The sequence below is a fragment of the Merops nubicus genome, unplaced genomic scaffold (genome assembly GCF_000691845.1).
Source record: "Merops nubicus isolate BGI_N331 unplaced genomic scaffold, ASM69184v1 scaffold13508, whole genome shotgun sequence".
Taxonomy (NCBI): Eukaryota; Metazoa; Chordata; class Aves; order Coraciiformes; family Meropidae; genus Merops; species Merops nubicus.
The window spans coordinates 778-15,739 of record NW_008627858.1 but is presented as its reverse complement, the minus strand read 5'-3'; the positions used below and the strand labels follow the sequence as shown (position 1 = coordinate 15,739).

Here is a 14,962-nt window from a genome sequence, read left to right as displayed (position 1 = left end):
CTGTGGTTAAATGGGGTTACTGCAAACTAAAAGAGAACCTCATGTCTGATATTTTTCCTCTGAAATCACACATTTTAAAAGCAACAGCTGCTAGCAAATAAAAGAATGAATCTTTACGGATGACTACCGTGCACTTTACAGAAGCCTCACGCTCCTCACAGGATGGCTTGTGAATGGAATGATGTGAAAGAAGGTGACCCTAAAGCCCTGGTGGCTGCTGAAGGGGAGGGGCAGGTCCCACTCACCTCGCCGGCGCTGTGGCTGCGCTGCCTGGTCAGGTGCTGCCGATGGACTAAGGCGCTCGTGGGCCTGCTGCTCTGCAAGGGGAGCCGGGGGTCGATGAACGTGGTGGTGCGGGAGTTGTGGTCGACGAAGAAAGCCTGGAGAGGGAGACACAAGAAACTGCTCACAACAAATTCTTTTTAAAAATATGCCAGCGGTTGATGCCTGTTCAGGATCCAGGTTTCATTCACTGAAAATCCTCACCGTGGCTTGCATTTCCCTTCTGCAGAAGGACAGCAGTTTTCCATCTCACTGAAGGGATGAATTCTTTTTACCTTGCTCTATTTGTGTCTATAAAACCCTTTGACATTCTCATCTGATAGGCATCAGAAGTAGGAAGCTTTATAATGACTGTCAAGAAGAGAGGACTTAAACGTTCAGTAAATTAATCCCAGTGTATTCTTCCTTTCATTTCCTTATAAGCATCTAAAAAGATGTCATTAAGTGGCAAAAGCATTCCCTTTTGTGAACTATTTACCATATAATTATGTACACAATTGGGTGTATATACGTCAAGCGTATGACTGCATCCTGTGATGAACTCTAATTAGAGGCCAACAAGGTGTGATCCTCCTGATAAAACTATTCTATGGTCACTAACCTTAAAAAAAGAAGTTAGGAATACAGAGATGATGGCAACAAACATTTAAACCAGGCAACGGGTGAGAACCAACACATACTGGCCAGTCAGCCATTTGCTGAAAGCAATGTCACAGGAGCATGTAACCTCAAAAATTAAAACCTCCTACAATTCCACCCAATCTGAACCAAAAAGGTTTCTAAGCCCTGAAATTTAAACTTTTACCAGTGTTAGTATTGCACTTGGAAACCAGCACTGCTCTATTTCAACACGCTTTGCTTTTTTCAGTCACAGTGCTGAAAACATGTGGAAATGGCAAAAAAAGAGCCCAGTTTGGAGCAGGAGAGTTACAGGAAAGCGACATCTGGTTTGAGGAATTAAAGAATCTGGACCAGCAGAGAGGTGGTCAGGGGCTGCGGGAGCCATTTCTGTGTTTGGATACCAATGAGATACTTCAACCACAGTTTCACAAACAATTCAGCCCTGCAGCGTCAGCAGAAGAAACATTCTCATCTTCCCCCATCCTGACCACTTGTTGTATCCCTTTGCACCCCCTTCCTGCCTTCTGCTGGCACAAGTGTTTGTGTAACCACGCAGTGAACCCAGCTGAGGAGCTGGTCCAGGCTAAAATTACTCTCTTTTTGTCCATCTGCTTGCTGGTTCCTCTAACCTCACTCGGCCCACCAGGGACAAGAAGAGAGCAGAACTGGCTCTTTTGGCAGTAACACCAACTTAAGAGTATTCATGAAATCATTGTTTCAGACTGCTTGGTATAGCCAGACTAAAGAAAATGCAATTCTTCCAACTGCAATGAAGGCAGGTAGACAAACCAGTGTGTCATGTTGTGCAGCAACTAAATACCATTATGGATTGTGGCAGGAGAAAACATTAATGCTTCCATTTTCCAAGGCAGGAGAAGCACATGGAGGGATACCAAAGTTGCAAAACCTCAGAAAAGCTCCAGAAGAGGGCAGCAAGCCTCCTACAGCCCCAACAGTGACAGTCTGTACCTGTAACCTGTACCTACAAGCAAGGAATCACGTTAACTGAACAATAAGGAAGGACTCTGTTTTGATCATCTGACATAGTTACAGACATGCAAGTGAAATTGACTGTTCCAAAGTTCAAAAACTATAAAATGCATTCAATAAAAGCAATTTTACATTTAAATCTGATGCAGGACTTGTTCACCTTGACAAATAATTCTGTCACCTGCAGCAAAAGTATACAGATTAGAGAATATGAAACCAGCAGGAAGGAAGAGTGAAAGCCACTCTGAAATTTCAGGTTTGCACTTGGAAAATGACTGGAAGAGGCTGCTGGGACATCTCAAAGCTCTCTGAAAACCTTCTTCCTGATTGCTTGCTTTATTCCACCTATTATCAACAGGCTGGTATATGTGGTTTTTTACTGTTCCTCTAGCTACTCTGGTCTAGGTGTGTTTATTCATAAGATGTGAAGCACTTAAAACAAAACAAATGTTATTTCATTAAGTCAACACTATACTGTAAAACCACTGAGGAAAAAAAGGCACTGATTCAATATGAGAAAAATACTACCTACAGTTGTGCTACACAACAAATTTTTGAGTGAATGCAGCAATCTAATATTCCATGTACTGTTCCTTAGCATTACAATTAAATAAACAACTCAGTTTAAACATTAACTTAAAGACAATCATGTCTTATTAAATATAAATGCTTGTAGGCCAGCTAGTAGCAGTCTAAAAAAAAGCCTAAATCACTACTCTGAAGCTTTGGTGAAGATAATCTTTGGAGCTTCAGGGCTTTCAGCAAACCCTGACACTGGCACACAGCTCAAAAAAACGTGTGGCTCACAGCCTCCTTTCAAAAAAATTCCTCTCGTAACTCCTGTCTAGCTATTATCCCTAAATCTATGATGCTTAAAGAGACTGAGACAAGATGGGTAGTGCCAAAACTACAATAAGCCCATTAAGCACAAATAGTTGCTCGTTATCTTCCCAATTAAAGCCTAACAAGCTTGCTAAAACACCTTCTTTTCCTATTGAAAACATTAGTAATCAATAAGCATGTCTTGCAGAGATTTAATGAAAAATATGCACATTGCATCTGGTGTTCAAATATGAACATGTGCTCACACACTGCACAAATGCATTGGGGAACAGAATTTCAAAGTTATGAGACCAAGTTTAGTTCAGGGACCTAGCTAGACTCTATGATGCTTCCTGCCACCACCTTTTCCAGTGGTCTTCTGCTTCCCTGTGGTCAGTGGCTGATGCAGCCAATCAGAAACTATATCCCAGTTATGTCAGACCTTTCAGGGGGAGCTGCCAAATAGATTCTATCTTCTGTAGGGGATGCACAGAGGAGTCAGAGGAGTGGGAAACTGGGCTTTGCTGTAGAGCTTTGAAGGGAGTTCAGAGGCAAGCAGTCCCCAGCTAACCTTGGAAGACAGCCTGCAAAGAGGACAAGCAACCATGACTGCACTGACACTGGGGAATAAAAACTCTACTACCCAGCACTGCATAAGGGTCAGAATGATCACTGTGCCTTGTGAGCAAGGGCACCAAGCCTCTTGCTGTGATATACTTGGAAAAATAAAGGAAAACCTCCTCTCAGCAGGGAGGAGTAGCCATAGCCAGGGAAAGGAAATATAATTATCTATTGTGACATGGTTAATTTCTACTTGCTTCTCTTTAGTTTTATGCTTTAATAAAGGCAGATCCAGTTTCAGTTTGGTTTCATCAAGCACTCACCATGTACTGGCCATCATCTCTCTTGAGTGCTGGATACACTTCTATACTGGCCACAAGTGCTCCTTGTGACAAAGGCAATTCAATAATGAACATAAGGAAAACAAACAATACTAAGCCTAATCCAAAGTGAAGAAATCCCAGTGAGGACTTATTCAGTGCCTCCTCTTATTGATTAATGTTGTGGTAGCATCACTGTAACCAAATACCACACCAGAAATCCAAAGGCCTAATTCTCTCCATGGACTGCCTATTAAAGTCAATAGGAAATCACTGTCTTCTCCAGGAGGAAACTGGCTTCTGGAGAGCAGAACAGAAAGAGAATTACTTAGAGAAGAGTGAGGGAGGCAAAGAACAAGGTCAGTATAATTGCTCATTCCTAATTGTGCTTCTAATGAAAAAACACAGTGCTTTCCAGAGCTGTTAAACTCAAGAAGAAAACACCCCTCAAGCTCTACACTTCAGTTTAGACTCTGTCTGTAATCTTTTCAAGCATCAAGATCATTATTTATAGGGACACTTACAGTTAACTGTACCAAGATAGACAAATAAGAACTGAGGAGCTTAATATGCCTATAGTCCCAGTTAGGACTTCTCACATGAGCTGACAGCCTTATCACTTCCTCACATGCTAATCACAGTCTATTTTTAACCCTCTTATCTTCCACAAAGAAGATCATATTCAAGATAATGAGGATATACTAGTTTAAAGTTATATTAAAATTACATCACTACAATAAAAATGTCTGTTCTTTGACTTTAAAAATACTTTGTTATAAATTGAAAAGTGATACCTGTTTTGAAAAGTAGCAGGACTTGCAATTATCCAAGTACACTGTTAATGAAACTAAAACACAGAGGTTATTTATTTCCTGTTAACCAACACATAATCAATAGAATGATCACCTCCAGAACTATCCCAGTCTTAGGTTCATCCATTTTATCTCAGGAACTGATGATCTCTGGATCTACTCTGGATCTACTTACTTAGCACTTGGGTAGGGGACTCACCTAGGAAAATGGTTATCTATTAATGAAGTGCAAATAATGCACACTAATGAACCCCACTCAAGATCCTGAGGTTGAAGAAGAGGGGGGGAAGAAAAGCTCTAAGGAAAAGCCCAAAAGTTAAACAAGAAAATAAACTAACACAAAAGATTCAACAATAATTAAATAAAATTCATTAGATAATAATGAAGTAACTTTATATCTAAATTATCTTATGAGTACACAGGTGAAACTCCCAAGAACTTCACTGAACTGCCTTCAGACAGTAGGTAAATTCTTTTCAAAGGAAGTCTTAAACATCCAAGGGAATCCAAGCAACTTATTTAATTGTAAAAAAGCTACCAATCTTCTAGCTATTTTCCTTGTAATGATTAATAACCCTTATTAGTCTCCTTCTCCCTTCATATAACTTTGTCAGCAGAGACAAGAAACTCCAATCTTCTTTTGGCCAAAGCAGGAGAAAAGGCTGCTCAACTTGTACCTCTGGAGAACTAAGCTCACTTCCACTCCTGTTAAAAACCCCCGAGTCCTGGCATTGCAACAGCAAAGCCCTGGGCAGAGCCAGCTGTGCCTCCCACTTACCTTGCCCTGATGGTCGTGTTTCATTTCCCAGCCTCTTGGCAGCTCCAGCTGTTTGTTAGCAAACATGTTGAGGAATCCCACCAGGTCACGGTTGTGCTGGTAGCGCTCAAAGTGGTGGGTGTCCCGCCGAACTTTGGTGATCATGTGCTTCAGACACGTGTTGTTTGTAAACATGCGGTAGGCACTCTGCCAAGCAAACAACAAAAAGAAATGCATTTAGGGGAGCAAATTTCTTCTTGCAACAAAAGACCTTCCCACTGTAAAGAAACCATCCGATCGTCTATAAAAACCTTACAAATTATTTCCGGCGAAGCTGCAAAAGTAGGGGAAAAAAATGCTCCTCTTTCTGAGGTTTTGGGATAAAGGTTTGATGTTTGGCTGGAGATATACACACTTTCATGACTGACTCACTTGAGCAAAGTGTGAAATGTATTACAGGGTCCATTTGCCACACTTGGCCCTGGAACTGTGAAGAATCCTGTAACATTAAAATGGCTTTAAAAGTAGAGATTTTTAGTAATTTTCAGTGGATTCTAGAGAAACTAGAGATTTCTAGTCTCTGGAATAATGAGTCAAATGCAGCCATGGAATACAGCAGTAAACCTGGTAAGGTTTTCTGCAGGACAGATATAGATAAGTTTGTAGATTTTACCACAAGTCTACATAAATATGGTTTCCACCTGTAGACTTTTAAAAAATACCCTATCATTCCATGTCTGTGTGTAAATTATGTAATAAAATAAAGAGAATAATAGGTAAACAATGAATAAAAGGAGTAAAATAAACAGTTAACACCCTTCCCTAAAAAAAACAAAACAAAACAAACATCCAGCCAGCAACTAGGTCCTTCTCTTGGGATCAGCAATAGACAGAAGCCAAGCTATGGGCCCTCCTATTGCACTGTCCTGCTGCCAAAATCACTCTGTGCCCCTACATCTCTACTCTCTGGCCAGAGATCCTACATACCTCTGTCCTGTTTCAGGTATTCAAGATAAAGCTATGCAAGCTAAGCAGTATTATTCAGCTACAGACAAGCATGCATACATATCCAAATCAAACTAACACTGACCAGTAATTTAAAAAGCATTGATTTATTAACAAGTGTACTTGCAGACAGTAAATTATTCATTCTATTACTTCTGTTTACACTATAAATCCAATTACAAAAAGGAAAAGAAACAGAATAAAAAACCAAAAACCAATATAAGAAGCAGTGCTGAAGAACAGGCAAAACAGAAAAGGAAAATACATACTAAGATGTTTTTTTGCTCAGGGCAACTATAACATATTTTGTTATGAACCAGGCAATCTGGGGGAAACAAATCATTCAATAAGCAGCAAAGTGATTCTTAAGAATCATTTACCCATCATTTTCATTCTCAGGATTTTCTCTCACTCTCTGCAAAGCACAGTAGGAAAGCTATTGCTTCGATAAACACGTGAGTTTTGCAAAATAAGAAAGATGAAGATTTGAGTGCCAAGTAAAAACTGTAGGATCTGTAATGCCAGTGAGGATGACTGATAGCCCACCAATTGCAAGGAATGATGATGAGTGTTCAAATTTTCTCACCCTCCCTATGTATTACCAATATCTTGGCATCAAACACTGAGCGTTATCTTTGCATACAAGACATCTATATTTATAAGCATGTATTTATGAAAGTATTTCAGCTGTAAACACTATACTCACAGGGTTAGAATGCAGCACTGCAAAGAACTCTGGGCTGATAAGGAATTTCACAGGGGGAGACTGGAGCAATAAAGTAAGTCTGGATCTGGAGGTAGAGTGAGGCAGCACATTCTCTCTTCGAAAATCTAACAGCAAAGTGAATGACAAAGAATCAAAGTGATAATCGTTAGCCAAACATCACTGCAAACAACTAGACTGAGCTGAATCACACAGTCAAGAAAAGCACTAGGTACACAACTATTTCAGATTCAAGTATTTTCCATGTAAGTGTACCTGAATTTCTTCTAACATAGCACTGACATTCCTGAAAATATCACAGGTTTAGTTTAGTAATTTCTACTTGTTGCTTTCAATGAACAATCATTAAACAAAATCAAGTCTAATTATTTGGGTTGCCAAACAAGTGCCTATGGATAAGGTGCAAGAAGGTCCCTGTGTCAATTCTACATTGCTATACTGTAGCTGTATGCAGATAGTTTGTTTTTTAAATGATAACTAATGGATATAAAAGTCATTGTATGTTTCAGTGTTTTGTTCCTTCTTTAAAATAAATAATAATTTAAAAAAATAATAAATCACTACCATTAACACAGCCCCAGTCCTGATACAGCATTTAAGCATCTTATGTAAGTAAGAAACAGGTTGCCAGGGAAGTACCTTTCAAGCTTCAACTTTCAGTAAACATTTAGGTCTTCTCCTGGCAACTGCAGAAGTGCACTTATTTTTCAACAGTACAAGGAACTGGAAATATATTATGAGTGGTATTTGCTACAGAGTTAAAACTGCTTCCCCCATTTATCTTTAAATATCAACAGGACATGTGGATGCCTATTTTAATGTATATTAACTGCAAATTCAGGTTGGGTCTGCAGTGACTTTACTCTAAAATGAATGCCATCTTCTACATTTCACACTTTCTTTTACATATCACAGTACTTGCAGACTTCCCTATCAAATGAACATTAATCATGTAGAACACAGCTATCACTGATATAAAAGAGCAAACATAACCCACAGGCAGAGAAAGGAGAAGAGAGCCTGTGAATGAGACCCTAGGCTAAGGGAAAAGTAAGAAGAAATTAAAAAAGAGGAGGAAAAGAACAGAATAAAGCTGTAAATATGGGTAGGTAAACATTATGGAAAAGAGGGAATTGGGAAAATAAAGATGTGCTTTCTAAGTGTTTGAGGGAACCTGAAAATGAAAAGGTAAGAAGTAAAAACAAGTGAAGAGGATTTTTAGAGACACTTCTTAAACAAGAGAGCCCAAGCCCTGCCACATGAGGCACATCTATGGAGCAACAGTGGTGCAGCATAAAGCCCCCTGAAGCTGTGCCTGAATACTTGTGCTGGGAGTGTCTTCCAGGCACGCACTGCGGTTGCACGTCAGCTCTGCACTGGTACAAAACCTGGGTGGGTGTGCACCAGTCACTTCTCACACCCTGGAAAAGTGCTGTCACACGATGCAGATAGGTCCACTCTCCAAGTCTGGGTTTTGTGGAAACCAGAATGGGTCACCAGGTGGGATTTTCTTGCAGTTTAGTGGCTCATGAATTTGATTTATGAAAAGCTTATTCCGCTGAACTTGCCGATTAGGGTTTAGCCTGAATGGGCTTTAAAATCCTTTCTTTACAGCACAACAAACCATCTAGCTACACATCACCTGCACCAAGGCAGAAAAGGAAAAGGCTAAGGCAGAAGTAAAGAAATAAAGGTGGCACTTGGTTAAATTCTGAGTTCTACAATGATTCAAAACCCAAGAAAGGGTGACGTTACTTGTGTACTAGATTAACTTAGGCAAGTGTTCTAAGAGAATATCAAGAGCATCTAGAGACAAAGCTAAAGCACATAACACAACTACACAAGGGACTGGATGGGTATCTTACTATACATGTGTTAGCAAATGAGCAGTAGAAAAATGGTTGAGGAGAGAATGCTTAGTGAGAGGAAAAACCAGTAATGATGCTTTGAGCTCATGAAAAAGACCTTTCCTTTTGTCATCATTCAAAAAGGTAACACCAACCAGATGAAGCAAAAAGAACCCTTTTCTTAGGCTAGAACAGGTAAAGAACAGGTTAAAAAACTATGGTGCAAATCCGAAGTTTTTAAACTCTTTGGGCTGGAGGAAGTGTATTCCAACACACTTAGGAAACCAGGTGAAGCAGCCTCTGAGACACTGGTGGCTATTTCAGAGGTCTGCAGGAGTTCTCACAAAAAAAAAATAATTATATCCACTTCTAAGAATAGGTATTAAAAGATGAGGGAAACTATAAATGAGTTGACATATTTTCTATTCTCAGGCACATGAACTCATTGTCAGACTATTTAAAGAAACAAGGAAACAGAAAGGTAAAGAAACAAAAATAACGAGAATTTCTGAAGAATGAATCACAGCAAACTAAGGCAGTTATTTTCTACTGCTCAAGTGGTGTAAAGGCCACATATTTTGATATTAATAAGGCCTTTCATACTGTTTACATGATTTTCCCAGCACCATGTTGGGGGATAAAATTACCTGAAACAGATGAAACCACCTGGAGAGGGGTATACAGCAGCTTGCAAAAAGATAGTGAAGAGCAGTTAATGATTTATGTCAAACAAAAAGAGTACAGCAGTGATGTTTGTTTCACTGAGATCTGTCTGGGTCTGGACCTGTTCACTATTTCTGACTGGACAAGGAGGCCAGAACCTGATCCAACTAGGAGATGCTGCAGTACTTGGACAGTAGGATGGAGAAGATTCAAAACCATAGTAACACTTTACATGGAGTCTCCTTCTCTGGAGACTTTGAAAACCAGCCCTGACATACTCCTGTGCAACCTGCTCTGGCAGAGTGTTGGACTAGATGATCTTCAGAGGTCCCTTCCCACCCTACCATTCTGTGATTCTGAGATTAAAAAAGTGCAAAGATACTGTGTGCAGGCAGGGATAAGCAACTGCACAAACACCAGAGGAAAAACAGACATCTGTGTCAAAGATCTGCACCCAAGGGCCTTGACCTGATTTTAGCAGATCGAAGACTGAACAGTGGTGGTTAGTGCAGGAATGTACAAGGAGAATTGTACATAAGATGTGACATTTTTGAAATCTCTTCAGCACAGCAGAGTCATAGCTTTATTTAATTTTCTGAAATATTTCTCAGAAGCCACAGATCAACTGAAGACAACCCTGAGTAGGCCCACAAAATAACTGTTGACCTAACAACAAAAGAGATGAGGAAAGATGACAAAGTAACAGATTTAAGAATATATTATACAAGAAATTATATGAGTAGACTGGTTAAAAAAGTTACAGTGTCCATCAACTGGAGAATAGGTTGTAAGAACACATGAGAGAGCATTTGCCAAGTGTGGTTTAGGTACAGCTCATCCTGTCTTCAGCACACAGATGAAGCCAGTAACTTCCCAACATCCTTTATAGTCCTATATTCTACCAGTTCAAAACGCAGTTACAGATTCAAAATATTTGCAATCCAGACCACAGTCCCACACTTTTTCACTGCAAATGTCCTGCCTATGTTTTTACCCTGCCAGGCACTGACAGAAGAATGCTCTGAATCTCACATTCACTTCTTCAGGGTATTGAACAGGCTGAGCCACAATCTTAAAAAACTGAACAGCAATGATAACAAATGAGTTCACTTCCACTCAGATTTTCTGGGGCAGAAGTTAGATTCTGTTTTATGTCCCCCTCCATAAATTATCTATGACATAAGAGCTCACTTTAGAGGGGAAAAAAAAAAAGAAAGCAACTTTTTTTTTTTGTTTTTAACCTGCATTAGAATGGTGAAAGTCAGTTTCTTCTCCAGCTCCATCCACAGCATTTGTATGCTCTTCAGGCCTGTCATTAGTCATGGTTCTTCGGATGCTCTGGTACCTAGGGTTAGAAAACTGGACTTTACATATATTATATGGCAACTGTGACCCAATTCTAGCTCCAAGGGAGCTTGTCTTTTCTGCCATGGATGTTAACACACATTGATCTCCAATTTATACATTAATAAACTTTTGAATTTCTGAAAACCATTATGAAATTTTGGTTTTTACCCAGATAGTTTATGAACACAAGTGGAATACAAAAGCCCTAGAAGCCCACATGCAAATGAAAAGGGACAGACACATAAAAACAAACACATCTGGTCAGCTGCAGTGGCAACTGTGACCTTGTGTCCACCCTCACTCAGCCTCACAGCGGTGAGTGCAGTCGTGCAGTTCTCACCTCAGCTGCTCCATCTGCTGTATGGAGTTGGACCTCTGCAGGATCTGTGGGGCTGGAGGGGCTGTGGGGCGTTGCCATGTTGTTGTCCTGTTCACGTGGTCCACGTAAAAAATCCGACCATGGCTGTCGATTCGAGCCTCCCAGTCTAAGCAGCAAGAGAACACTGTGAGCTATGAAGGGCTTGGGGCTGGTTTATTTCTTAACTTCAGCTGGGCACTTCTAGAACTGAATACATTGCTTCAAGTTTCTATTTCTCTTTTACAGGATGACTTCAGCACAGAACTTTCTTACAGAAGGGTTAAGAGATGTGGCTTTTCCATTTTATCCCATAGATCAAATTCCCCACTGTAGGTAAAGTGCTGTGGAATCCATATCTAATAATTTCTATTCTGTCTCCCACTAACCAGTAATTGTCCCAGGGACCAAAAAAAAATTCCACCCAAAACGCCCACAAGCAATCAAATAACCACAAACAACCAAACAAACAATAAATCAAGATACTTAACCTAACTCTCTTGGACTGAAGTAATTCAAGATCCAATCTCTGAAGCTTATTCCAGTGCAAAAGGCTAATGGATAAGTACCAAAAACCCTGCAAAGCTTGACAACTGTCATTGGGGTTTTTTTCCCAGCTAATAGCAACAATAATAAAATAGATGCCAGTGCTCTTCTACATGTGCCTATGGTAAGAGTAAGGAGAACTGGCAGAAAAGATGGACAATTACAACAGTAAAACTCCTTCATATACTAAGTGTATGTCCCAGAATTGCCAACTGTGCAAACACCACAGCAAATTCAACTTCCTGTGCAAGGGGTAGCTATTATGCTGTCTACTGGTGTTCTAAATTTGAAATACAAGTTGAAAAATAAAATTACACCAATGCAAAGCTTATGGCAATCACAGTATTTGCTCTTCAAAATAGAACACATTTCAAAATTATTGAAAAAATAATTTAATTTGTATCTCAAAAAAAGAAAACTGAAACACTTCAACATTCTCTGAAATGAGAATTTCATTCCTTCCATTTCCATTTTTTAAAAAGAACAGAATGTTTGAAAGCAATGTTTCTGTGCACAGGTCCCATTTCAATAAAGTAGCACCTTCTGATGAAATAAAAATACTCAAATTTTTTAATTTAAAATGAATGATCTGCATAGAGATTGCATTGAGCTTTGATTGGAAATGGGCAATAGGTAAATGCATGCAGTGTATCTCTGTTCTGCTGTCAGGCTCATTCCAGTTACAGAGCATACAGTCCCATTCCCTACTGTGAAATAAGGATCTATTCATTTTACACTAAATATTTGAATTCTGGACCCCTTTAAAGTAACAGAGCTTTACCACAGACTTCAGGAGGTCTGAATTTAACCTTTTTTTTTTTTAACCCATTTTTGTTGTAAAATAATACTTGCCTATCAGCTGTGTAGGGCTTTTTTAGTGCTTTATCATTTCTTTATATATCTAATACTGAATAGACTGCCCCAGGTTTAAGCAAGTCCAGGAACTTGGGAGAAATCTGTGTATATTTTTCATATGCATTAGAGAAATTACAATTTATCTGTTGATTTAGGCTCACCTAACTGTTGCTTAATACCCAGGTTTATTTTAATTCAAGTCTTCACGTTGCCTCAAAAAATGCAACGAAAACACAAACACCTTTCACATAATCTGCAGAAATTAAAGAGGCTAAATATTTATCTATGCCCTAGACTAGATGGTCCTGCTCTGGCTGGGGGAGTTGGACTCGATCTCTGGAGGTCCCTTCCAACCCCTAACATTCTGTGAGTCTGTGATTTCTTTTTAAATTATCACCAAACAAGAAGTATTCAGAGATTTCAGAATGCTTCACATTTTTAGCTATTATATTTTTATCACTTCACCTCCCTACCCATGTGCACTGCATACTGAAAAGGCAGCACAATGCCTTCCTATTTCTCTGCAAGTGTCACTTAGCAAGTCCACACAAACCAGGTATAATGATCACAACACATCCTGATAGCTTGCAGAGGGAGCACAACACCTTTCACAAAACAGCACGAGATTTAATCACTACCACTCCTCATCTAGAGCTTCTCAGCTGTTCATTCTCAGCTCTCATATTTAAAAAAAAAAAAATGTAATGAGATCTCAGTAATGACATCCAAGCAGCCTATCCCCCAACTAAAGTATGAAGAACCTCACTTGGTGGTAGAGCCTCATCCACTCTCTGGTACCGGCTAACATCCTGACGTACCGAAGGCAGCGACCTCAAGGGCTGATGGCCATTAGCTTGAGAACCTAGGATCAAAATGTCCACAAATTATTTTTTCAGTCCACGTGAGAAAGCCCTACAACTGCCTCTAAGACATGCTACAGCTTCTGCAGGACTACAGAGTTTTAGGATGTGTCTAATAGTCATCTACTTCTAGGGGCAAAATAAATTCTGTCTACAGTCCTAGGTGAGTTATTTCTCTGGGATGCACTACAGTCCTAGTTGTGAAAATGTCACCTCTTGGGATGTGCTGCATCCACCTGTGACCTGTAGAAGTCGTGGCACAGAAGCAGCAGCATGTGCCTGAGCCAAATCCCAGCAAAGGAAAAGGACAAAGCTCCACCTGGCCACCACAGAAATCTCGCTGCAGGAGTGGAAAGTGAAACTGTCCACTGACTTTCCTTGTTGCGTCCACACTGATCTGCAAAACATGGTGCAACCTTACACCTAATCAAAAAGAGTGTCCCAAATGTCTAGAAGATACTGTAAAATAAAGTATTGAGATTATTTGAAGTAAACACCAAAATTATTGCAAAACAAAGAGCTGTTTATGAAGAGAAAAAATAAGTAGATTCCAAAACTTCTGACCAGTTACAAAATGGACACATTCAGAAACCCACTTGATCAGATCCACTTCAGTTCCAGAAGGAATTCAATGGATAATTGAGAAATGTGCTTTGAAGCAATCTGTTAGAGATACATTTCTACTTCCAGTAATTTTAGTGAGACAGAAAATTTTCAACTGTTAAAATAATTTCAAAATTGGTAAGAGTTTTATAGTGTTAACTTGAGTAACACGTTCCTCTTCTCCCATGGTTCCAGCTGTACTAGGATGTGTCTCTACAGATAAGAAACTGGGAAAGGGAAGATAAACATCCTGAAGCATGACTATAAAACAGTTGTGTTTTTTTTCTTCCCCTTTCTTTTGATTACCATTATGTTTTAATGCTAATATACAAACGTGCGAAAGAAAAGACTCAAATATATTAAGTCTAGTTTGCATTTCATAGTTTTGGGGGTTTTGTCCCCCCTCATATTAACATTTTGGTTAGCAAGTAGGGTATTATTCTGCAATTCCTTCCTCCTCTTCATCCTCCTCCTCACTACTCTCTTACAAATTAAAATATATCAAATTTCAAAATAAACGTGTCTTTGATATTTCAGGTTTGACTTTTTGTTCTATCAATGATCTGCTCGAGGGTGGGAGGCTGAAATGATGGGCTGAGTTCAACTGTAAGAGATTCAACAAGGCCAAGTGCCAGCTCCTGCACTTGGGTCACAACAACCCCAGGCAACACTACGGGCTTGGGGAGGAGTGGCTGGAAAGCTGCCTGGCAGAAAAAGACCTGGGGGTCTTGGTAGATACCCAACTGAACATGAGCCAGCAGTGTGCCCAGGTGGCCAAGAAGACCAACAGCATCCTGGCCTGTATCAAGAACAGTGTGGCCAGCAGTAGTGAAGTGATTGTGCCCCTGTGCTCAGCACTGGTGAGGCCACAGCTTGAGCACTGTGTCCTGTTTGGGGCACCACAGTATAAGAAAGATGTTGAGGTGCTGGAGTGGGTCCAGAGAAGGGCAACAAAGCTGGTGAAGGGTCTGGGGAACATGTCTTGTGAGAAG

The 14,962-nt window shown here is 39.9% G+C and overlaps 1 protein-coding gene across 1 annotated transcript in view; it reads right to left on the bottom strand.

Annotated features, from left to right (window-relative positions):
- HECW2 (HECT, C2 and WW domain containing E3 ubiquitin protein ligase 2) overlaps positions 1-14,962 on the bottom strand; it is a gene marked incomplete at its 5' end in the record, with an annotated part of 49,266 nt that overhangs the window by 33,532 nt on the left and 772 nt on the right. The window contains 6 exons of the mRNA XM_008946492.1: positions 246-380; positions 5,187-5,372; positions 6,877-7,001; positions 10,646-10,749; positions 11,092-11,236; positions 13,274-13,369. Of these exons, the coding sequence (XP_008944740.1) occupies positions 246-380; positions 5,187-5,372; positions 6,877-7,001; positions 10,646-10,749; positions 11,092-11,236; positions 13,274-13,369 (791 nt within the window). The remainder of the gene's footprint in view (positions 1-245; positions 381-5,186; positions 5,373-6,876; positions 7,002-10,645; positions 10,750-11,091; positions 11,237-13,273; positions 13,370-14,962) is intronic.